We start from the raw sequence: 25984 nt of genomic DNA, 5'->3' as shown, positions 1-25984 counted from the left end.
ATACAGAATTCCTACCTTTCCTACAAAGGAGCCCACTGGGGTAAAGCTGGGGCCCCAGAGGAGATTCAGAGACCCCCATGGACTACGCGCAGCTCAGAGAGGAGCGGGCTCTGCACTCAGCTGGGTTGCCAGGAAGCCATCCCCAAATAGGAACAAACTAAACCACAGGGTTCCCGGCCCCTTCTTATGAAACCTCAAACATCTGCATCTTGGTATCAACCCTTATACCCCAGTATTAGAAAGAAATATAACAAAAACCAGCTCTCAAACTCTACTAAGCTCTGTAAGAGTTAATGCAGTTTAGTTGGGGGATAGAAGCTCGGGCTCTGGGACAGATTATTTTGGTTCAGAGCACCTTGAAAAAGATACCTAACCTCTCGAGGCCTCAGGTTTTTTCATTTATAAAGTGGGGATGGTGAGAGTATTGACTGGTAAGGATTAAACCAGTTAACCCATGCAGATGCTGGTTCTAATGCCCAGCACACAGGAAGAGCTCAGAAATGTTAGCGATTATTCTTCCTTGCCCATTGCCTTCTTATCTTTCATGCTTACACGAAGGTTAATGGGCATGATAAAGTTACAAATTTCAAATTTCATGCATATTCTGTTATTACTTACTTTACCACCTGGAAAAGCTCAAAATATGCAATTCTGCCTTTGAAATAAGGACAATTTTCTATGGGCAACAGAGTCAGCTCAAAGGAATCCAAACCACATGATAGGCTGTACTATAATCTGGAGAAAGACTCGGTGTGTGTTTACAGAAATGCATACATTGTGCAACACGTGCAGTGTGAGTTCCCCAAAGCTGAGTTCAGTGTGACCATACTTTTCAGCTGATCTCAGTGGAGATGCTGACGACCGAAAAAAATCCAGCATGCAATCATGTTCCAAAAAGAAGCAGGATGGGGAAATAACTGCGGGGGTGACTAGACATAACTCACCTCACGACCATGGAACTGTACACCGATAAAATAAAAGAGCAGATTAGATGCTCTCAAAGGACCCTTTGAGCTCTAAATTCCTTCTATTTCCCCAAAATCTTATAAAGGGACTTAGGTCTATGGGCAAGAGAAGGAGGACGGTAAAGGTACTGGCATACTGTAGCCTTTAATTTCTTCACAGATTATCAGTGAAATCTTACCTTTGGAGGTAATGCCGTCTTCCTTGGAAAATGCATGTCTTTAAAGATACTTTAAAAGTGATCCAGTATCTTAGCTTAAGTTCAAAATAATGTACCCAAATAATAGAATATGATATAGTTATTTAAAAATACTTTTTACAAAGGGTTTGCAATAACATTTTAATGTAAGCATTTTCCCTCACTAACTGAAGAAAAGGATGCAAAATCTGACCTCAACTACATAAATAGAGAATCCAAAATGCTGACAGCAGTTGCTTCTGCACAACATGATTAGGGGTAATTTTTTCTTTGTTGTCCTCTCACCCCTGACGACTCTGCAACTTTTTACATGAGCATATATTACCTTTACAATAAGGAAAAATTATTTAAATAACATGAGGCTTAAAACTGCACCAAATTATATTAAAACTCACAGGATTTGCAGAGATTTAAGAAGTCAGGTTTTTACTGGTGGTGGTAAAAAACAGCAGTTGGGCCCCAATTGCTGTTTCCTGACTCTCATTCAACAAGGTATACACAACAGTGCCTGGCACATGTCAAAATGCCGTCAACTCATGATCACTCAGAAACTGATGAGTCAGGCTGTGGCTGATCCAAGCCCTCTTTCTTCTCCTCCTCCTACTGTCTGCGTTGGGTTGAGTTTTGTTTTTTGCCGCTCATTAGTTCCCCCACGCTGTGGCTTAAGGAGCCAAGCTTGTGTCTATCAGTATTCATCCTTTCTAACAGTTCTGGTGACAAGCCTTGGCAAGGGAGAAGCTGAAAGCTTCTGAATAAAGGGATTTGAGGATTATCGGTAGTTTCCAAATCATCCGCACGATCCTGGGTCTTCAGGATTCTGGGTAAATTCAGGGGCTACATCCAAGAATTGTACACAGGATACAGGGGAGAGGCTTGGGGATTACTGAGCTGCCCTAGGGAGCCTGGTGGGGCAAGTCAGCTCAAGTTCATCCCTCACACCCTTCTCCTGAGTGAGAGAACTTCTCTCTTATTGGGGGCTTGGGGGGTGGGTGTTAATTCCCAAGAAGTTACCATGCCAGTGAGGTATTTCCTCAGTCAGATGGTCCGCCTTATTCTCAAGCTGGGACTCTTTACTGAGCCTCTAGGAAGCCTGACTCACCCCAGGAGCATGTGTCCCCCGCCAGGGCATGGAACCCTATCTGCATGTCTCCCATGTGCCCCCGGAATCCTCAGAGTAGTACCAATGTCTGCGGCAGAGGTTGCAAAGTCAGTGTAGCATAGGGGATCTTAGTGCGGTCTCTGAAGTCATTCCAGGTCCAAATCCCTGCTCTGCCCCTGTGTGACCTTGAACAACAGTCATCCCATTTCTCTGGGCCTCGATTCCTTCATCTGTAAAATGGGAATAGTAGGCCTGCCCCATTGTGTCATGGAGAGGACTGAATTCGTTAGAAGATATAGAGTCCCTTGGCATCTAGGAAGCACTGTGTAAATATTAGCAGTCACAAAACAAACAACAAAAAGCTGCCTTTGTTATTCAAACCCTAAAAAAAACGAGGCCACACAGGTGGCTTCTGAATGGGTACCCCATACAGACCCTGAGGAGAGCGAGACTTCGGTCGGCCGCGGCCTCCTCAGCAGCACGAAGCTGCAGCTTGGTCCACTCCCTGGTTGCCACAACATCGCTAAAAGCTGGCCAGCGGCATGCAGGCTGCTGGGTGAACACACAGGACAGGCAAAACCAGGCCATCCCATGGGGAACTATTTATAGACGAGTGTTCCTTCACCTCCAATTCACCATGTAGCAGTTTGGTTGGCTCGGCTTTGGGCAAACAGTGTTCTTGTCAAAACACTCATCAAAAACATCCCAAATCTGAAGAGATAATTGGTGAGGAGGCCCAGAAAGGCTTGACGGAAACTCCTGCCAGGCAAATGGGTCCAATAAGCCTGACCAGGTTGGTGGAGCTACAGACGTCACCCAGTGACTTGTGTAGAATGATGGATGGGTATTTACCCTTCCCCAGGAAATAAAGCTAACACAACAGGAAAGATGATCAATGTATATTTTAAAAGAATGTGTATACAAACAAACTCCCTCCCATATGTTACTGGGTTTCCTCCAAAGAAAACAGATTAAATCAAATGCCTACCAGGCACTCAGCACTGTATTAGGCTTTGGGAATTCATGGCCCCCTTCTCATGAGGCTTAAAATCAAGTTGGGAAGGCAAGACAGACACCAGTGAAAAGGTGAGGTCTCCAGGCAAGACATTTGGAATGAGCCACAAGAATGACATAGATCATGAGTATTTCAGGAAATGAGAGGGGAGCAAGGTCACTCCAGGCTTAGATGTCATCAAAGAGGAGGTGGGGTTTGAGCTGAGCCACAGCATAGACACATAAGGTGCCATAAATAAGAGAAAAAAGAAAAAAGCATTTCAGGCTGGAGGTACAGTGTGAGCAAGTGTGGAAACAGGATCATATTTGGAAACAGGATCAAACAGGAGCAAGTAAATAGGTTTGGCTTGGGGATGGGGATGGTGGGGAATACGTGTGCAGAAGACAGAATTAGAGACTATCAGAAGAGGAAAGCGTTTTTCTGGGTTGTCTAGTAGAACTGTATTTTACTGGTAAGGAAATGAAGGCTCAGAGAGGTTAAGCAATTCACCTAAAGTCACACAGCGAGTTATCTGTGGGAGATCAGTTGAGGGAAACAGATCTACCATTACTCAATTAAGAATCTGAGCTGAGAGTAAATGGATGGCTGCCGAGAAGCCAAGGAATCTCAGTCTTTAGTCATAGAAATGGTGCAGTTCCTGACCAGGAATGTTGTTGGAGACCACAGAAGGTCTTCAATAAATGCTTGCTGATGACACTGATAAGATGAACGCTAGATAACTTCAGACAAGTCATTTGGTATCTCTGATTTTATTTTCTCCTCCATGCCTCTTCCCCTCTCATAAGTGAATAAAAACCTGCACTTGACCGGGGTGTGTCCATACAGCGGAGAAAAAATAGTCCTCTGAGATAAAAGTCAAGAGGAGTCTCAAAGGATTTTAGATCTCTAACCTCTCTGTGGTGTGTGTGGGTACAAAGGGCAAAAAACAAACCCCCTCTGTGGGTGGTAAGTGGGCTGGAGGGAAAGAACACCTGTTTTTTCTTCTTTTCAAGCCCTATAATCTCTCATCTCTTTCAAGTTGTGAGAAATCAGGTGCTTTGTACATTTCCATGATAAAGGAGCTAGAACTAAAAGGTTACATGTCTTGGGAAGGTGAGTCAGGGTTGGGGTAGGGACCAGACCTCCATCTACCTCACCCAGCTGGCTTATGAGTAAGGAAGGAAAAATATCTTGGTGCACTCCTGGGCAGCAAGGTAGCTGATACTTCATTACATGGCTACGGGGCATTCTTACATACAGAATTCCAGATTTTCTTCCAGGCCATTTCTGGGGATCTTTAAGGAGTTCATGAAGTTCTTGGTTTGGTCTCATGTATAACCCAGAAGCATTAAAAAAATGTTTTTTTAAAGCACAAAATATCACCATTAAAATAGACATTTGAAGAAGGCACAGAAAACCAACCTTAAGTAACTGGCCATCTCCAGTCCCCAAGAATAAAACAGTCCTGTTCATTACCACGGTGCCATAAACGGATGTCAGGTCGGAATGGATCAAGGTAGATGATGCGATTGGTTGGACTCTTTCAGGTTGATCCCCTTCTTTCTGAACATGCACACAAACGCACAAAAAAAAATAATAATTTTTAACAACAATACTTCTCATTATACTGATGAAATGTCACTCATGCCCTCCTAGGCAGGATCTCACTTCTGGGCCCCACATATATTTTCTTAGACTAGATTCCCCGGGAGCAACCTTTCATTACCTTGCAAAATCACCATACCTGCCCAACCAAAGAAAACCCCTGTTTACTATGTATGAACAGGTATTGAGTGCCAAAGCGAGCTGGCCATCTATTTAACACCCCCCAGCTGATATAAGAAGCTGAATTCCACTTTAGTGCCAAGAGACAGCCCACCGCTGAATTGGGAGGCAGACTATCTTATACTTGGCTGTTTTCAAAATCCTGCCGCCAATTCATTTTAGCTAGGCGTTGGCTTCTGTGAGGTTAAACACAAACATTTCCCAAGATGTGACACGGACGATCCTGTTGGGTGTGATGGCAGAAAGGAGGGATTCTAGATTTACCAAAAGGGACCACAGGAAGCCCAAAGACAGGGTAGCTAATTCAGGGGGTGAAAAGGCAAAGATACAGTTGTGGACGATGGGTAGGATCGAGCCACAGAGCTAAGGAGGAACCAAGTTGAAGGGCTGGCCCTGGTGCTGATGCTTTTAAAGGGGAAAACAAAAAGTCTAACTCCCAACCTGAAGGCATTTAAATTGTCTGAGGCTCTGAGCACATGTAATCACACGCTTGGTCCTGATCATTAAATAAAGCCCCTCTTTCAACCCAGAGCAGAGAGAGTGTCGACCAAAATGTCTTTTTCTTTTTTGTTTAAAAGGAATGAAGTGCTTCGTGCTGCATCCTGCCTTCAACGACAGGAAACTGAGTTTGTTACACAAATCTCTGGAAGATATGGAGCTAGGAAGAGCCGTTGCCGTCTGCAGCTACTGAACACAGTGTGATAGCACACTTTATCTGCCAGAGCTCAGTTCCCAACTGTACTAAGGTTTTTAAAGGCACATTGAAGTTGCAGCCAGCAAACTTCAGTAAGCAACACAGCAACTCCTAAAATCGCCCTATTTGGGGAGGGGGAGGTAGCCACGCGGAGGCTAAGACTTATTAACTTCATTATATTATTGCCAACAGTGTTTATGTCTTTCAATTTATGTCTTATTAAATATTCATTATTTTTAAACCCACCAAGTTTCATTAACATCTAAACTAAATGGATTATGGGCTAAATTGATTTCTGAAGCCTTTAAAGTGCCATCTATATTTCTTTGTTGAGGTTGCGCTGCAAGGAAAAGATAAGCTAGCCAGGATTTGTCCAATGCCCTGATCACTTTTCAAGGAAAAGATGTCATAACCTAAGAGAAGGCAATGTTTTTGCATAAGATATTCTATAGTGAACTCGGTTTAAGAAGATTTAGGGAAAGCTCATTAGAGTTTCTTTTTCCCTTGTTGAAAGATACTTTTCATGCAATATGGGAAGATGAGGAGCTGTCCTGTGAAAACTGAAGTGAAGGAAAAAAAATTCTCTGTGGGTCTAAGGTTGGAACAATAGATCACTGTTTAGATAAGGAAGCCTCATGACTATGAGCAGAAAGAGAAAAGTCGGATGACCTTTAGGATTAAAAAAATAAGTAAAACCATGCCACACATCTTGCTTTAAAATAAATCCAGAATTGTTCAAACGTAAGATCAGCTGACCATGCCTGTTATTTTTATTAAATATTTGAACACTGCAGAGAGGCTAACGCGGAGAATAGGGCATCGTCTCTGCCTGGGTATCCAGAATGTTCTAATACCACTATCTCTGGCTAGAGGACTCCATTCCCTTCATCTCACAACACAGAAAAAGTAATGGATGTGGACTGTAGATTATCCACAAGGACCAGGGGGGACAGTGTACAGACAGGTCTGGTATACAGTAGGTGCTTAATACTGTACCTGTTCTAATACACCAAGAACCATGGGTAGCCTTTCCTGAGGTGGGATGAGAGATCCTGTTTGTGAAAGACTGGATCCAAGAAAACAGAGGCAGCTCAAAAGCTAAAACAGAACAAGGAAAAATCTGTCCCAAATTACCATCTCACCTTTCCCGGTGTCCTTCTCTGATTTCTGGCTGTCCTCAACAATTGTAGTTTTTTTTCAAAGTAAGTCTGGGATCAGTAGTATAGGTAACTGAGGCGAGAGGATCGCTTGAGGCCAAGAGTTGGAGACCGGCCTGGGCAACATAGCAAGACCCCCATCTCTACAGAAATAAAAAATCAGCCAGATGTGTGGCACACACCTGTTGTCCCACCTATTTAGGAGGCTGAGACAGGTGGATCGCTTGAGTCCAGGAGTTCCAGGTTGCAGTGAGCTATGATTGAGCCACTGCACTCCAGCCTGGACAACAAAGTGAGACCCTACCTTAAAAAAATAAAAGTAGCATAGGTAAGTGGTGCAGCCATTACATCAACATTCTCAAACTTGAGAGAACACCCAGCACTCGTTTACATTTGAGCTTGGTTCTCACTCACTGTGTGACCTGGGCAATTAATTGAACGCTGTTAGGGGTTAGCTTTCTAGTATCTAATAAGGCTGATGTGTCTGATTGGCAGGGTGGTTACAAAAAAGAGATGATGATAGTAATAATAATAATAATAATAATACCAGCTAACATGTACTAATACTTACTGTGTGCTACCTGAACTATTTTATCATCTTACCTAATGAAGGCAGTATAGCATAGAGAGCCAGCCAGACCACCTAAGTTTGACTCCTGGCTCTGTCACTTGCTAGCTAAGTAATTTTGTAAATGTGATTTAATCTCTCTGTGACTCAGTTTTCTCCTCTATATGATGGAAATGATGATAAGAGCACAGACTTTTTATGCCACAGACTTTTTAGGAGGACTGGGTGAGTTTGTGCATAAGCCTCAGTAAAGCTTAGAACAGGTTTGGCACATAGCAACACATGACCCATGCTTGCTATCATTACTTCATTTAAAAACACAAGTTACTGCCACACCCATGGCAGTTATTTTCTCTTTGCCAAGAAGAACCCTAATTTTGTTCAGATAGCAATGAACCCAAGCCTGGTGGAAGCTATCGTTGGGCCAAGCCAAACGGCAGCTCCATTCCCTATTGCCAGACACTGGCTTTCCTAACCCTTAGAGCTGAGGGTGGTCATGTGGCCCACTCCTGGGCAGGGAGATGTGAGAAGTCCACTGAAAGGATTTCTGGGAATAAGTTTCCTCCTTGATAACAGAAGCCTCTTGAGGAGAACCCGTTTGCCCTCTTCCCTCACTTCCTCCTCTGGAATACAGTTGTGTGATCTCATCATGCATAGACTCGTGGCAACCGTTCTGTTTCCATGAGATTCAAGATGAAGGATACAAAGCAACATGCTAAGATTGGTGCAGGGGAAAGAAAAGAGATTCTATGTTCCTGGAGATACCACTGAGCCGCAGACCTTCAACTTTTAAACATTTTACTAAGTTAACAATAGTTGCCATGGTTTAAGCCACTGTTGGTTGCGTTTTCTGCTACTTGGAACCAAAAGCAAGTCACTGTTTAAGAAATGACAATCACAACTTGTTGGAGCGGACACTAAACTGCAGTTCTTCCTCAGCTGCAGGGACCAGGACGTGGACAAATGCTTGTTCCTCTCACCAGCCTGGAGGACCCCGGCCACAGTCAGGATTTTGCAGCCTATTACAACAGCGAGCCTGGAAGAAAACAGGAGAGGAGGCTTGGACCTCATGAAAACTCTAGGGGCTGCTCTGGCTGGATGGAAATGGATTCTTTTGTGCTGGAAACACACAGAAACGGACAGGTCCCTGTGAATGGGAAAAGGAACCCTTTGAATGGCTTTCTTATGCTTAATGCAGCAAATGAAAACAAAAGAAAGACAGGCTCCGGAGAAACGTCCTCACAAAAGTGAGGTTAATACCCAGGGAGCCAGGCAGAAGAAGGGGGAAACAGTGCAGTCAGCCCCCTGTGTCCAGAGATGATTCTTTCTCTCTTTTTTTCGGGCCTATTTTCTATCTTGCCCTTCTCTCCCCTTAGGGCATAATCGCTAATGTTGCTCTCAGCCTATTCTGTCTAGTTTATTATGTGTAATTTATTTCTGAATCCCAGCCTCTGCTTGTTCGTCTGTGTGTAACAAGGTTAATGCCTTGTAATGATGCTTTTGCCAGTTCTGCCTTTCATGACAAAATCCGATCTTGATTTCGCTCTAAACCTTGTCTCCCCTTTGGGCTTTCTTGGTTCCCTCAGAGTTGTCACTCTGCTTCTCCTTCCTGCCATGTCTAAGCATAACGTCACGCCTACACGTTTGCCGGCTCTAAGAGGGAAACTTTTCTCAGTTGGAGGAGAAAGCTACCTTGGCTCAAACGATGTTTGGGCTGAAAGAGAGAAAGAGCTTTGGGCCTGATATAGCAAACTGGGACCAAAGCTCCTGAGGTGTGTGTGTGTACGTGTGTGTATGTGTGTGTGTGTGTGTGTGTGTGCAGGGAGTCATGGGCATATCATGAGGAAAACAATTAGACTTCTTTGCAGCTGCTTCATATGATTTTTCATGGACAATAAATACTCTCCCATTGTGCCCTGCACAACTGCAGGGGGTGCCAGTCATGCATTCCAGGGTGTGAAAGGCACCCTCTAGAGCTGAGCCACAGCTTGGCCCTGCCCCTACCATGTGAAAGATGGCCCGGCTCATCGAGGTTTGGGCAGGGTGCTCACAGCCATGCTCCAGCTTTTGCGGCATCATCGGGAGGGAATGGGCACAAAACTGGGGCCTCCAATGTTGAGCACCAAGCAAGAGTCAAGTGTTTTACCCCCAAGGTGCTAAAAGGATTCCTGTATGTTGATTTTACCTTACCAGGTGGGAGGAAATACCAACTGGGTACCTATCAATTTCTTGTACATGACAAAATGCCTTTCTTGGGCAGTTAATTTTATATTCTGTTCCCTTTGGGATCCATTTGTTTTGAAGCAGTTTCATCATTTTCTGTTACTTCCCAAGGGGCCCACTTGCCATTAGGAAACCCCTGAAGGAGCCCTGCACCCAAGTTCTGGCCCCTGCTCTGTGCCTTATAGACTGCTTGATTCCAGCAAGTTAAGTCTCCTGAACCTCAGTGACTGTATCTGTAAAATGGACCTAATAATACCACATGCCCTGCCTCTCAGTGTTGTTGTGAGGTCCAGATGAAATCATGTATTTGAAAATAATTAGATTATTTTTATCCAGCTAAGGAGATGGAAAGGACAACTATTTGCCCAAGTCGGACAGTGATTTTATTAGCCAGGAAGGCTCGGGTTGCTTTTCTCCATTCTAGTGTATACAGTGTTGACCGGGATCTGACGAAGTTATGGCAGCTCTCTGATCGTCTGAAGGAAGAATTTACACTGGGGACTCAAATGACCAAAAGGAGAGGTTCAAAGTGTGCTTAGGGACACAGCTGGGCAGCCTCTAGACCAGAAAACATCACTGGTGTGCAGCACAGCCGTGGGAAGCATGCAAGGTGGTGAAGCTTGTATTTCACCTCCTTCTACCCTCTCCCCTCCCTCCACGGGCCCCAGTGTCCCCAGCCACCCAGGCCAACCCACCAGCAAAGTCCCACTCTCCAAGATTCATCCTTCCTTCTTCCTGCTTTATGTCCCTTCCCCACCCCCACAACCTCCTTCTCCTCTCTATGGCTAATTTCAGTCAATTACTTATAAAAAGATGACCTGACTCAAATAATTTACAAAAATATATGAATGGCAGATAGTGTGAAACTGCATTTTCCTAGATTCTTTTTTTTATTATTATTATTTTGAGACAGAGTCTCACTGTGTCGCCCAGGCTGGAGTGTAGTGGCACGATCTCGGCTCACGGCAACCTCTGACTCCCGGGTTCAAGCGATTCTCCTGCCTCAGCCTCCCGAGTAGCTACAGGTGCCTGCCACCATGCCTGGCTAATTATTGTATTTTTAGTAGAGATGGGGTTTCACTATGTTGGCTAGGCTGGTCTTGAACTCCTGACCTCATGATCCGCCCACCTTAGCTTCCCAAAGTGCTGGCATTACAGGTGTGAGCCACCGCACCCGGCCCTAGGTTCTTAGAATTGAAAGAGACTCAGTCCACCAGTGCTTGTCCAGGAGGAAACAACTGGCATTCTACATGGGATGGCTCCTCATTATGGGAGCTGTCCTGTGTGATGCGGGACTTCTAGCATTCCTGACTCCTGTCCACAAAGCAGTGCCCTCTATTATGTTGACTACTGTGAAACTCGCTCCCCAACATTTCTCAACATCCCCTAAGTAAATGTCATTATCCCCTGTTAAGAACCACTGAAATCTGTGACATGGTTTCAGAGGTGCTGACAAATGGTTATCTAGACTTTTCTTCCCTCTGGCCCTGCTACCCATCATGGTCAACAGCACCACTAATCACCCTCAACTCTTCTCTTTCTGTCACTCCCCACATCCAATACATTAAAAATCTCAGTCGAATTTCCCAATAATCTCAAATTCACCTTCTCTATCTCTACAGGCTCTATTCAGCCCAAGTGCCCATTCATTCCCCTCCCGATCTAGTGCAAGAGTCTCTTGGTGTCTCCCTTTTAACTTTCAATTTATTCTCTGTCCAGTAGCCAAAGTGATCTTTTAAAACATGAAACAGGTCCTGTTACTCCCTTGACTAAAATTCTCCAATGGCTTCCCATCACAATGCTGAGAATTGAATCCATATGCCTCCCCAGACTCTCCCTGAGCTGACCCCTGATGACGTCTTCACACCCATTCCTTGCCATTCTTCTCCTCCTGTACTCTGCTTCTGCTCCCCAAGTCCAGTCACTTTCTTTCAGACTCCTGGACACATTACCATCTTTCTGCCTCAGAGCCTTTGCACTTGCTACTTCTTCTAGCCCCACCCCCCTTCACTCCCTTGTAGGCTGGCTCTTTTCAATCTGTCAGGTTTCAAGTTGAATGTCACCTACTCGTGGACACATGACCATAGCTCCTCCCGTTCCTACCTCAGTTTTTATTCTGAATCACAGCACTCCATTTATTTCCTTCAAAATACTTATTATAACTATTGTTTTTAAAAACTTACTGTCTCCCAGTAGACTCCATCTTTATAAGATTGACTATCTCCAATAGTATTGTATTCTACCCTTCGAATGCAGCATCCACCTCAGCATCTGGCATGGAGTAGGTTGTCAATAAATGCTTATCAAAGGGATAAATAAATACATGGGTCAATGTTTGAATACTTTCAGTCAATATCTCATCAGGCAATTATGATACATTGATAAGTAGGCCTAATCATTACTGAGTTCTTTAATTGAGCCAAGATTTGTCCCTTGTAAATACTGGGCCTTGGTTCTGCCTTGGGGAGCAATAGAAAACCACCCCAGACCTCCCATTACCATGTAAATTGGCCTTCTCTGAATTTCACATCCATAGCTCATTGATAGCTTGTAAGAGACAATTTCTAAGTCTCTCGCCATCTCAGTCCATGAACAGTCAACAGATTCAGTGTACTTAAAATGTGCTTCTAAGAAGTAAACAGAGTACTTTAAGTGTGCTCTGACCAAAGCAAATAATAATAGGATTGTCCTTTCCCATGATTCAAATGCATATTTTTAAGAACATGCCCTATCATTGTGTCCTTTCAAATAAAAGTAGCTGATGGTAGCATGGAAGAATAGAAAGAACAAGTGATTTAGAGTAAAAAATATGTGGTTTCAAGTTCAAACTCTATTACTTATGAGCTGTAAGTGTTTAGACAGTCATTTATCCTTTCTGAGCTTTCTCTACCCACCCATCCACTCATCCACCCACCCATCCACTCATCCGCCTATTATTTATGGAGCACTTGCTGTTGACCAAGTACTTGATCTGTAAAATACAGATGGGAACAAACTCCCTATTGTCAAAATAAACCAGTCAAATGAGTTTTGAAATAAAATGCAAAACTTTGCATTTCATGTCATTGGTTTCTGAAACACTTGGTAACTGAAATGAATGGTTAGAGTGGGGCTCCACTGATATCCACAGTTCATGAACAGAATTCAGGGAATCCATGAAACTGGATGAAAAAAAAAAAATCTTTATTCCAGGGAGCTCTAACTGGAACTTAGCATTTCCTTTAATCACGGATTCAGGCCACAGCAGTATTTACTGAACCTGTGACTTTGTCACCAAAAGAAATCAGATATTTTCATATTATTTGATAGTTGTTGCAGATATCTCAAAGTATCATTTATGCTCATCTCTACTTTGAAATTATGGTAGTTACTGCCTCTATATCTTGCTATTGAATGTGTTAAGATACATTACTATACCTTTAATTGAAAAAACATTTTGATAGATCGATATATTAATATATTACATCTATTTTGCAATCCAATGTTTTCATTTCATGCATTAAAAAACATTATTCTGTCAGGCGGTCTACAGGCTGCATTAGAGGTCTACAGCACAAGAGCTCTGCAGGGTTATGAAGAAACATATTGCTAAGTGCGGGGGCTGACACTAGGTTACACCTACAGCCACCAGCTGCTCTAGGCTATTCCCCCCTCTATTGCCTCAGAGAAGCAAGGCTTTGCACTCGGAATCCAATTTTTAAAAGGGGTCAATGATAGAGAAAGGAGCCTCAGGAGAAGACCAAGGGGCGATGATCAGGAACAGCTGGTGTGTTAGGTAACACGCTTCCTCAGTCAGGTTGCGGGGAGACAGGGGATGACAAGGAATCCTGGCTAATTGGGAAGGGAGTCAAAAGGAAATACACTTCCCTGTCGCTGCCCAGCTTTTACTTTTCCTCAAAACAGAGCCCCAGTGTCAACTCCTCTTGGACGCACTCATCTCACCATGCTATAATCACTATCTTCTCCACCAGATGAAGAGTACCTTTTTTCCAGTTCTAGAAACACTTACTGAGGGCTCACTCACCATGTGTTAGCCAACCTGATAGATGCCTGGGAAAGAAAGATGAGCCAGACCTGGCTACTCCCCTCAGTGCACATATAGCCCAAACAGGGATGTGTGGGGCCTGACACAGGGCCTGGCACACTCTAAGGTTTATGGAGTGGATCCCCAACTCCTAACTTCATTGCCAACTCCCTACTTAGCAACTCTTCCTGTCTTCCTGGATGTCCCAAGGCATCTAAAAATCAACAAAAATTAAACTCATCCTCTAATTGGTCCTCCACGTCTTAAAAACCTATTTCACTTCACCCCTCCTCTCCATCCTCATTGCTGCAACCTCAGTTCAGCTCTTCAACGTCCCTCAGTTGAATGATTGCAATAAACAAAATCCATCTGTTTCTCTCCATATTTGTCACCACTGCTCGTGGCCAAGGTGACATTATTTCTTGTCTGGACTACTGCAAGAGCCTCCTGCAGGTTTTCCTTCTTCCACTGTGGCCAATCTCTCATCCATTCCCCACAGGGCAGCCGTTATTTAGGAATTCAAATCCAATCATTTCACTTCCCTTCAAAGGCTCTCCTGTGCTCGGAGAAGAAAATCTAATCTCCTTCCCATTGCCAAGGAGGCCTGCAGGCTGGGCCTGCTGCTTCCTTCTCCAGCCTCCTCCCCTCATACTCTCTCCTCTACCTCCCTAGCCTCAACCACACTAGCATTTTGCTCTCCACAACCACCAAGACCAGGATGTTCCATCTTTGAGTTCTTGCACATGCCCTCCCGTCTGCCAGCACTGCTCTTCCCAGATCTGCAAGGGAAACCTGCAACCGGCCTTTCTTATCTTCCTGGTGTCAATTCGGCCTCCTTAAAGAGAACTTACCCCAACACCTGCAACCCCCAAATGCCTCTGCTACATTACCTGTTTAGTGAAGTGCCTCCGTTTCTTCATCTTTAAAATGGTAGTAATAATACAGCCCATTTTGTAAAGTTACAGTGAGGATTAGATGAGTTAATATTGGTAAAGTGCTTAGAATAATGATATACAGTAGGTGAGCTGTAAATTTTAGCTATCATCTTAATGTAAAAGTAACTATTAATTTGCCAAATGTTTATTGTCTACCCTATTTGCCATGATATAAATGTCTCCACACATTGCTTGGCACATAATAGGAGCTCAAGAAAGTATTCGAACAAATGATAGTCCTTCTAATAAGGTGCTTTGCCTCCAACCTTATTGCAGCCACTTTATCTTCTGAGTAATCTTTCTAGAACACATTCAGATTGTGTCTGTTTATAATCCCGCTGTTTCACTCCATCAACCTTAGCCATGGTTTTCACACCCTGCTCTAGAAGTTCCTTGGAGATGCCTCAGGGACAGGCCCGGATGGGGTGTGGCAAGTTGTAGGGCTCCGGAAACTCCCAACCCCTGCTTCCTCCCATGTTCCCAGCGCTTGGTAATTGGTCTTACAAAAAGAACCAAGTCAATGATAATTTTTCTCAAGAGACAGGGTCGTGTTACGTTGTTCAGGCTGGATTTTAACTCCTGGGCTCAAGCGATCTCCCTGTCTCAGCCTCCCAAGCAGTTGGACTACAAATATGTGCCACTACACCTGGCTAAGATTTTTATTTTTATTTTTGTAGAGATGGGGTCTTGCTACATTGCCCAGGCTAGTCTTAAAACTCCTGGGCTCAAGTGATCCACCCGTCTTGGCCACCCAAGGTTCTGGGATTATGGGCATGCGCCATCTGCTCCCTGCCTAATGATAACTTTCTAACCTTTTTCTCATAGGGAGCTTCCGATTGATAATTTATTTTAAAGGCAAGGTTTGGAAACTCTAGAGGACCAACCATCAGGATAAAATCCAACCACCTTTGCCCGTCTCATTGAGCCCTTCACCATCTGGACCTGCACACTTGTTTCTGGACATTCCGCAGCCTGGTGAGCTGCTTGTGGCTCCCAGGCTTACTCAACTTCCTGCTTGTGCACAAGCTGTGCCTTCTCTCTAGAACTCCCTTCTCTGCCTTCTCCACTCAGCTTCAAGATGCAGCTCAAGCATTACCTCTCTGAAGCCTCCCGGATCCTCCCAGGCTGAGTGTAGTGCCCCTTTTTGGGACTTCCACGGCAGCTTTTGGTCACGTCTCTCTTGCCATGAGCATCAGACTGTATGGGAAAGGTTTGTTTTACTCTCATTCTTTCTATAATAGCAGGAGTCAACAAACCACCACCTGTGGGCCAAATCTGGCTTGCTGCCTGTTTTTCAAACGGCCCATGAGCTAAGAATAGCTTTTGCATTTTAAAATGGTTGAAAAGAATCAAAAAAAGAATAACTCATGACAAGTGAAAATTACAGGGAATTCACATTTCGGTGTCCATAACATTTTAATGGAACACAGCCCTACCTGCTCATTTATGTATTGTCCATGGCTGTGTTCACACTACAGCAGCAGAATTGAGCAGTTGTGATACAGACTGTATGTAGCCTGCAAAGCCGAAAATATTGATGATCTGGCCCTTTACAGAAAGAGTTTGCTGACCCCTGCATAACAGCATTGACCAGGGTGGTGGGATGGAAATAGGGCCACATCCCCCTAGTAACTTCTCTAAGGAAAGCACTATGTGTAGCTATTGAACAGACAATCCAATCAACATGAAAATCAGCTACTGAAACTGAAAAATGAATGTCACAGTTCTATTTGTTTTTGTGATCATGTAAAAATTAGCATTTCATCAAGATAGAAAATTAAAACTAAGAAAAATGATAAGCACATTTCGTAAAAAACATAATAAGAAAACCTACCATTCCATGGCCCCACTTTGATGAACAGGTTAGACCCATGCTGGCCACACACTGTTCCCAAGTCGACTTTGGGGTTTCCCAGTCTTCATCATCTGTGTGCCAATGCATGTTTGGGGAAGGGAGTGGTCATCAAAAAACTTTAAGGGAGGCAGATTTGACACTATCGTATGCTACTGTAGTCAAAGTGTTGGTCTTGGTGTGGCTCTTCCGCCATCCTGTTCTAAGGGAATCCACCTGCAGCACCTGCTGGGGACAACTGCATGTTTGATCCTCTTCTAGTCGGACCAGGGGCCAGCACCTGCCCCAGGGGTTACAAATCCCTACACTGAACTCGGGCTCATCATCTGGTGGGAAAGATGAACTGGACTCAACTCTATCTCTCTCCTGGCAACTTGGACTAAATAATACAGAAAGTCATTGCCAGTTAGTAGCCAAAGCCGAAGGTGACAGGCCGTTAAGATGTACAGTGGGAGGCAAGTGTGCTGGCTTATGCCTATAATCCTAGCACTTCAGAAGGACTGCTTTAGCTCAGGAGATTGAGACCAGCATGGGCAACATAGCAAGACCTCATCTTTACCAAAAATAAAAATAAAAAAAATCAGCCTGGCATGGTGGTGTGTGCCTGTAGTCCCAGCTACTTGGGAAGCTGAGGTGGGAGGATCACTTGAACCCAAGAGTTTGAGGCCGCAATAAGCTACGATCATGCCACTGCACTCCAGTCTAGGTGACAGAGCGAGACTCTGTTTAAAAAAAAAAAAAAAAAAAAAAGAAAGTTTCCAGTGTCTCTCCTCCAGGAACCATATTGTTTAAGAAATGATTTTATTCCAATTAGCTGGGCGTGATAGCACCCGCCTGTGGTCCCAGCTACTCAGGAGGCTGAGGCAGGAGAATCGCTTGAATCCAGGAGGAGGTAGTTGCAGTGAGCCGAGATTGTGCCACTGCACTCTAGCCTGGGCAACAGAATGAGACCCTGTTTCAAGAAAAAAAAAAAAAAAGATAGACAGTGGGGATCAAGGCAGGCCCGAGGCATACTCAGGTGGGAGGGAGTAGATGTTTGAGGAAGCAGAGGAGGTCATTTGGTAGGAGGATGGTGCAAAGCAGCCAGGCTAAGTCATGTTAACAGGGAGACTAAGGAAGGAGCATCCATCATTTGCTGATGCTGACTGAGCTCCTTTAAGCTGCCTTGAATGTGGAACCACCTTCCAACTGCATATCAAGGAGCCCGTCCTAACACTATTAGTAGTAATGATGGTGATGATAGTAAACACAGACATAACATTTACTATGAGTTAAGTAGTTAGTAGTATTCATTCTATACTTATTAACTCGTGAATCCAGACAATAATCCTATGAAACCAAGAGGATCACTACTTATAGATAAGAAACTGAGGCACAGAAAGGTTGAATAATTTGTCTACAGTCCCACAACTGGTAACTGGTAGCTTTGGTCCCAATTGACCTGGTTCCAGTGACTGTGCATATAACCATAACACAGCATTGCTTTTATTCCTAGATTACCATGTAATTCCATGTGTTTCTGTCCACAATATCCCTCATCCCTTTATCTGACCTTACTCAAGTAGATCTTTATTCCATGCAACCAACTGTACATGACTAGGATAGAAATTGGTAACAGGACTGATGTTGTAAAGAATGGACCCTTGGAGAGAATGTCTGGTGTGCGGAATTGGTTCTGGCGTACAGCACAATAGAAGACTCTAGACATCCCCCCACATCTGGGAGTGAAATACAAATAAACTGTTATATGCAAGAGTGAAGGAGCTAATTAAACTATGGCTTACAGGTTTTTGAGACTCAGACTCTAAGCCCAAAAATGGCAAGTCTTTAAAGGGCTTTCTAGGTACTGCCTTTGATCAGTGAGGAGGGAATAAGGAATATCAGGTGGTAAAATGTGTTGGTTACTTTTTATGGCCCTAAGTAAAATGCAAGGAAAAAAAAATGCGACAAGTTCCTATCCTAGGTGCCTCAGTTGGAATACAAGGAAAATTGTTTTATCTTACAACAGTGGTTCTTAAACCTAAGCATGACTTCAAATCACGTTGAGAGCTTGCTAAAATACAGATTGCCAGTCCCACCCCAACCTCCAGAGCTTCTGATTTAGTAAGTCTGGTGTAGGGTCCAAGAATGTGCATTTCTAGCAAGTTCCCAGGTGATATTCATGCTGCTGGGCCACAGTCCACACTTTAAGGGCCACTGCCTACAGCATAAAGCCCTTTCCTCTCATAGTTGAAAGGCAATCAAAAATTACACCATAGAAGTTCCAACCATGCTAGGTTTCCATGGTCAAAAGTAACTCTCAGATTGGCAACACCAGAAGCCTGGTATTCCAATGAATGGAAGTACCTGGGAAGAGGTGAAGGAGTAAAGGACACCATGTAACCTAAAACTAAGGAAGGAAGGGGCCCTGACACATCAGGCATTAAGAAAAAGACAATGATTAAGGGAGTATGAGGTGACCAGACTCCCAGAAAGTGTTGCTGCTGAGTAGAGAAAACATTTCCAACATGATTCTCTACGATCCTTCATTTATTCATTCAACAAATATTTCTGAAGTCCCAACTACATACTGGGTACTATGCTAGGTATGGGGGGTTCAACAGAGAACACCCTTTGAGATGATGTATAGATCAGAACACCAACACTGTCTAGAAGTTCACAGTTAAGAAACTACAATCCTGCCAGAGTCAGAACTTCAGGTGGTCACCAATGCAAACCTAGAAACTCAGCTCATAACTAAGGATTCTCTGCTACCCTATGCCTGTGTCCACAAAAAGCTGGTCTTAGCATAGCAGTTGCAAGGGCTTAGCTTGCTCCATACAGGTTAGGGTTGACATCAGGACCTAATGTCCATGCTGACAGACTGTCCATGGCAGTGGACATGTACACATTATTGCATGTAGTAATTATTTAACCCTTCGTGCTTTGGTTTCTTTATTTATAAGTGGGGAATCCCATTTCCTTGACAGCAATATTCTCTGGATTCATGAGTTAATGTGTATAGAATAAGCACTACTTGACCCATAGAAAATGCCGTGTGCTGTGGATGTCTTTACTATCATCACCATCATGATTATTAATAGTAATAGGGTAGGGCTCCTTAATATAGACTTGTAAGGTGGCTAAAAGCTCAGGTCCTAGAGCTGGACCACCCAGGTTCTAAATCCTCTGCTATTTTCCAGCTATGGAACCTAACAGAAGCTCTCTGGGCCTTAATTTTCTCATCTCTAATCATCATGATAACTACAGTCCTTGCCCCATATGGTGAATGAGAATCAACAGAAAATAAGGCATGTAAATTGCTTCACACAAAACCTGGCCATAATAACTATTCAGTAGATAGTAGCTATGATTGCTTTCCCCCTCTTTCTAAGTGGGTGCTGTCATGGCAATTGTCCTTTTTGAATCCATTTTTGCATATCATATGTGTATATGAGGGTAAAATCACCATCTAGTCTATAGACTGCAAAATGGCTTGACAAAATCATAACAGAAGCTGGAAGAGAAATAAACATCACAAGAAGACTGCGGATTTTGAGGTCAATAGGCTGCATCGCCAAGTGGAACTGGGATGTCACTTCTCCACACATGTTCCTTGGGTTGCTGTCTGTTGGACAGCATGTGAGCATTCTGTGGTTGTCTGCATGACAGTTAAATTATGTCAGGCTTTAGAATTATGTAAGCGTGGAAGAAGGCGGTATGTCCCCCTACAAAGGGTAGAATGAACTAGAGAACAAACTAGAATGATCTAGAGTCCTGTGGACCAATACTGCAGGAAAACGTACTACCTTCAATGTCTACCGAGGGGTGGCTGCCATGTTTAAACCACGAGTGACCCCAGAACCCAACAATGGTGGCCAAACAAGTCTGGAGCAATCAGACTCCACAAACTCGAACACAAACACTTTCTATGTATCACGTTGGTGTGCCAGGGGTAGTGAGAGTTCAGAAAGGTAGGAAGTCAAATTGATTAACTTGTGCATAATTAAAAACATTCATTTTGATACTAATCCAAGCACAGGTGTGTTATAAAAAAGAGTGAAAAAAAGGAAAGAGACCACATGAAGTTCTAAAACACAAGCCAAGATTAGAGGCATGTACTGCCTTCTGAGGTTACCCTCTAGCCTCAACCCCACATCCTAGGGGAGGTTGTTTGCTGCCAATTTAATTAGGGGACCTTCAAGGGAAAGTTCGAGAAACCCTGGGGTGGTGGGAAGAGTAGCGATGTAGACATTGGAAGACCTGGATTTAAGGTGGAGGGCTTTGGCACTTAACTATCTTGAGCAAGCTGCTTAACGGATCTTTAGCCTCCTCATCTGGAAAATGAAATCATCCCCATAGAATCAACCTCAGACTTGATGCGGGGCTCAAAAGAAATAATACATGTGGAAGTGCTGTACAAATATCACAGAAGATTATTAGAGAGAGGGTCTACAGAAATCGGTTGCCTTAGCACATTTGAGAGCTGCAGTTAACCTGCTACAGTTATGAAAGTGGATTCAAAGTTGGTGGCAAGGCAGAAAAAGTAATGGTCCAGTGTGTAAACAGCTGAGTACACACTCATTATACAAGCATCTCGTAAATCACTGCTTAGCAGAAGCTGAAGGAGAGGAGGATCAGTGACAAGAGATAAGAGAACCAGAAAGTGGGAAAATACAACCCAGTCAGTCCTGTCACTTTTCTACCTATGGCTTATTGAAGACGGAAAATAAGAGCCAGCTAGGAGGAGAGGGAGAAAGAAGGCAAGCAAATCCAGCCGCTTGTGCCTTGCAGCCTGTGGATTACTGTTAAAATTACTGTGTCTGCTCTAAAGGAATCGCTGTTGGAATCTATTGAGGTTCCCTCTAGAGTGTTTCAAGTCCTGCTCCTGTTTTAGGCACCTATAATTCAGCATGCCTTTTCAAAAACACATTCAAGACCTGAAAATAAAATGCAGAACAAATGCAATCAAATGACATCATTCTTCTGAGTGACAGCCAGGGGCACACTGATCCCATGACCCCATTACACAAGGTTGCAACCTGCTATTGTCCTTTCAGTGGCAAAATCAGTGGCACCCAGCACAGAGCATTGCTTACACTAGCAGGCATCAAACAAATATTTGTTGAATTGAGTATCTTCTCTACCTATTTAATAGGTTAGAAAATTGTCAGCTTTTTCATCAAAACTACCACCCTTTTTCATTCAAACTCCTCTTGAAATTCAATTCCATTAAGGCTTTTCAGTGCATACTAGCAGCAAGGAATTTACTTAAATGAAAAAAAAATGCAAAGCTCCAAGCTCCCACCTGTGCAGCCATGACATGCTATTGTTTGAACCAGAGTATATTATTTAACTTGGCTGACAAGCTCAGGGGGTACAGACCCTGTCTTTCAGAACACACAGCTCTGAGCACACTGGGAGTTCTTGATAAATAGCAGCAGCAAGAAATGCTGTGGAGGGACCCATTTTAATTATTTACTTTTCCAGTTCCAGATTTTTGGCAGCATGTGTTTATCCCTTGCTTGATTTCCAAGGGGCAGCTCTCTCGCAGAAGCTCCGCGACTTCCTCTGCCACTGCCCCTCCCCATCCCGGCACAAGCAGGAACACCTGATTGAGCCAAAACGTGGATTTTGAGTGCATTCAAGACGCTGGCTGGGTTTGGAAGGGAACTGAGTCTTCCAGGACCCAATAGGTAGAGAGACGCAGTCAAGAGAAATGTTTTGGCTCCACACATCGACACAGCTGTCAGATGGCAAAGCTTGGACTTCCACCCTCATTACCTGCTGTGGGCCTCTGAGCTGGCTTGTCATTAACCCCAGAGACCAAGTGTGTCTAAAGCTTGACACAAAGTAATATTTCGGGGGTACTTTCAAGTCTTTCAACAGAGAAGTAGGAAACAATGATTTTACCAAACTTAAACCGTTAGATTATAAAGATCTAATAAAGACAGGAATCAAATATTACATTATATGTGTACGGCAACAGTAAGTCATTTAGGAGGCAAATATGTGTTTTTACATATTTTTAAAAATTATGCCAGTAACAAAATGAAGGCCTTAATGTGTGGTGTGTGTCCCAGCACACAGCTTGACAGGCAAAGAAGCAGCAGCAAGTGACCGTTCTAAGAAGCCTTGCAAAAGACCTCCTGGTTTTTTTCTCCCTGGCTCATAGGGCTAATATTTGGTAAGATGTGCTTTGCAGAGAAAGAAGGGGGTGGGGGAAGCTGTCTTTCTATACACATATTAATATACCTGGGAGCCAACGTGCCCCTGTATCAACACATTTTCCAAGCAGTGACTTCTCCCCTTCCTCTCTGATTCATTTTGTACCAAAACAATGGCAACACCTGTAGCCGTTAATTTCTGCGCTTTGATTTTTGTCCAGTTATAAAGGAGGCTCCCAGCAGGCTCCCCTCTCAGGAGCCATATGTGGAGTTGATGTGCCAGCCGCCTTGGAAGGGAAACGGCCTCCGGAGAAGTGAACAAAGGCTCCATAATCCCCATCAACTGGACCCTCTTGAACTGCCTCTTTATTTTCCAGTCAAAGAAATGCCAATCTCAAGATAAAAGCTGTGGCTGCCCTGGGAGCCCAGGGGAAACCTGTGTCGCTTGCCTGGTTCAGCCCGAGGGTGGTGACTCTGAGTCCCGCCATCTAGTCTCGCAATCTGGAGCCCAGAAACTGCCTGTAGCACCCCCAACACTTTCCCTTGCGCTCCCCTCTAGGATGAGGCTTTTACCACAAGGCCACCTCCCGCCCAGCCTCTCCCGGCGGCTGGCGACCACAGCGCACCCTGAGCAGAGCCACGGCACCGCCCCCTCGCACCGGCTCACGCCAGGGGTTCGGTTCCAGCGCGAGCCTCTGTTGCAGGCTGGCATTTCTCCACGCTGAGCGGGCTAGCAACTCTTCAGACCACAGCACTTGCGTTGCCGGTGGGGGGCGGAGACAGGGGGCCACAAAGGCTGGGGCGTGGCAGGGAGCCCTTTAGGTTCAATGGCTTCTCTGCCGAGGGCACTGTGTTGCTAACTGTTGACCAAGAGGGTCAGACCCACACGCCTGCTGGGACTACACGGAAGGGGCACAGAGAAGTCTGGAGAAGCGAATGGGAAAGAGGGGCTGCGCGAGGAGACTCAGCCCCAAACAAGCGTCCCCGTTTGGACAGGGAAGGATGGCAATGGGATGCAGCCACTAGAGTTTTGAGTCTAACTCCAACCCTCCCCGCCCCCCTTTTTACACTCTCCCTTTGGGGACCTCAGGCCGTGCTCCAGGTCTCGGGGACCGTCCGAGAGGAGCCTTCGGACGGCCGCCCGCGGTGTGAACCTGAGACCTGGTAAATGTCACCCGGCTGTACCCCCGCCCCGCCGCTCGCCCCCAGCTCGTTCTGCCTCGGCGGCGGCGGCGGCTCCCCGGCAGCAGCGCTCCCCGCGGCGCCCCGGGGGCAGGACTTACGCAGTGGCTCTCGGCCGTCTTGAAGTCCCAGCTGACCCTCTTGGCGCGCGCCTGGATCTCACTCATTCTGAAGAGGCAGAGCGCCGTGGTGGTGGGGGAGCGCCGCTCCTGGCCCTCTCCAGCGGCCGCGCTGAACACTCCCGCCCAGACGTCCAGGGCCTCCACTAGGCTGGAGGAGAGGAGCAGGCGGCGGCCGTCGGGGTGGCCGTGGCCGCAGTCCAGGGATGCCTGGCCCTGGAACAGCACCTCGGTGCTCTGCGCGATACGCGCCATGCTGGGCCAGCCGGTGGCAGCGCCGCTCGTGTAGTTGTAGGGGTAGTAGGGGAAGTAGATGCTGCCGTTCCAGAGAAAGGCGTCCACGAAGTGCAGGCTGCCCGCGCCCTCGCACAGCTTGAGGCGGCCCAGCTCCTGCGTGGCCAGGCTGCGCCCCTCCGTGTCCTTGAGCGCGATGGCCGTGTCGTGGTCGGATGCCGCGGGGTTGCAGCGGCTCGCCGTCTCCGGCTCAGGCAGCACGTAGGTGGCGGCCACCGCCAGGTACCAGCGGTTGTTCCGGCCCGCGCGGTACACCACGCCGGCCGTCGAGCCCTGCGGGTGGCACGACACCACCTCGGTGCCGTTGCGCAGGGAGCTGCGGCTCAGGTTGCCCAGGGGCCGCACCTCGCAGGCGCCCCGGTCGAAGGTCCAGCCGGTGAGCAGCAGCCCCCCGAGGCCGGCCGCCCCCTCGCGGTAGGGCAGCAGCAGCTTGCTGAAGCTGCTCCCGGGCCGGGGCCGCGCGGGGGGCGCCAGCGAGACCGGCTCTGTGCAGTTGCCCGCTTGGTCCCGGTACAGGCGCGAGAGGCTGTGCTCCAGGCTGTAGTCCAGCTGGTCCAGGCAGCTGCCGCTCGCCACAAACACGCCGTCCTCCTGGCTCGCCGCGATGGCTCCGATGGCTTGCTCCGACCGCCACACGGGCTCGTCCGCGCCCCGGCCGGGAGCCGCCAGTGCCAGCAGATAGGCGAGCAGGGGCAGTGGCGCTGCGGGGCGCGGGGGGCGCGGCGGCGCCTTCCTCCGGGAGACCTCCATGGGGCTGGGGGGGCCGCCCCCGGGCAGGGCGCGCGGCGGCGACGGCGGCTCAGGCGCGCGGCAACGGAGACGCGGGCGGCGGCGGCGGCGGTTCCTGCGCGCGCTCGGGCTCCCGCGGCCGCCCCATCCCCGCAGCTCGCCCGGGAAGGAGAGCGGGGAGGGCGGCGCGCGGCAGGCTCGCTCCGGCAGCCTGTGCAGCGGCGGCGGCGGCAGCAAGCCCTGCGCGCTCCGGCACCGTTTCCTCCTCGCCCTCCTTCGCCGGAGAGTTCCTGTGTGCAGCGCTGGCGCTCGCGGGGAGGCGCGGAGGGGAAGGGAGGGGACGGGCGGAGAGGAGCGAGGCGGGCGGGGAGGGCTGGAGAGGTTGGGTGCGCTTGTGCGTTTCACTTTCCCATTGTGAAAGTGGGATGCAACTGGCCCCCTTCCTCATCCTCTCTTCCTCCTCCGCCCTCCGCCTCCTGCCCGCCCGCCCGCCCTCCCTCCACGCCCATCTCCCCTCCCCTCTTGATTCGGTGAGATAGGGAGGAGGGAGGTCTCGTAATTTGGGTTACTGTGTAGGTGGCCTCTTTCATCTATTCATAACAAAGCTCAGCCGCCCGCCGCGGCCGCCACCATCGCCCCCTTGGCTCGCCTGGGGCTCCCGGGGCGCGCTAACGGCGCACGGAGCGGGCTCCCGCGCCCGTCCGCCCGCGGTGCTGCTCCAACGCCCGGTTTTGTTTACGACAGCAGCCGGGTCGGGGATACGCCAGGCGCGCGGAGCGAGGATCCAGGGTGCGAAGGGGTTGCAGCTGAGGCCCCGGGCTCGGGCCACAGGGCTGCTGCGAGAGCGGCTGACAGGTGTGGAGCGGCGAGAGGGAGGCCCCGGGGAGGCGCGCGGGAGACGTGGCCAAGCCGGAGACTCCGGGGACCAAGGCGCCCCTGTGACAGGGTGTGGGTTTCCCCGGGTCGGATGAGTGAGGTGGCAGAAAGGCAGGCGCCACACTCTCGTTCTGGACAATCCCCG

General features: G+C 46.8%; 1 protein-coding gene and 1 long non-coding RNA gene across 6 annotated transcripts in view; one reads left to right on the top strand and one right to left on the bottom strand.

Moving 5' to 3' along the window:
• The window catches only part of LOC129136677 (uncharacterized), a 19516-nt gene extending 13040 nt beyond the window's left edge, over positions 1–6476 (top strand). Inside the window, exon 4 of the long non-coding RNA XR_008538557.2 lies at positions 5619–6476. This is a non-coding gene — a long non-coding RNA (uncharacterized LOC129136677). The remainder of the gene's footprint in view (positions 1–5618) is intronic.
• The window catches only part of PLXNC1 (plexin C1), a 158591-nt gene extending 133212 nt beyond the window's left edge, over positions 1–25379 (bottom strand). For 2 of the 5 annotated variants that reach the window (XM_016923997.4, XM_016923996.4), the window contains exons 1-2: positions 23923–25096; positions 4678–4818 (exon numbers count right to left, since the gene is read on the bottom strand). In XM_016923997.4, the coding sequence (XP_016779486.1) occupies positions 4678–4818; positions 23923–24984 (1203 nt within the window). In that variant the 5' untranslated portion in view covers positions 24985–25096. Of the gene's footprint in view, positions 1–4677; positions 4819–23922 lie in introns of all 5 variants that reach the window. The other 3 variants (XM_509270.8, XM_009426007.5, XM_054664607.2) reach the window with 3 other exon arrangements.
• Between the last annotated feature and the right edge of the window lie 605 nt (positions 25380–25984).

This window comes from Pan troglodytes, chromosome 10 (genome assembly GCF_028858775.2).
Source record: "Pan troglodytes isolate AG18354 chromosome 10, NHGRI_mPanTro3-v2.0_pri, whole genome shotgun sequence".
Classification (NCBI taxonomy): Eukaryota; Metazoa; Chordata; class Mammalia; order Primates; family Hominidae; genus Pan; species Pan troglodytes.
Note: the sequence above shows the minus strand (reverse complement) of the source record. Positions and strands in the feature narration are given on the sequence as shown.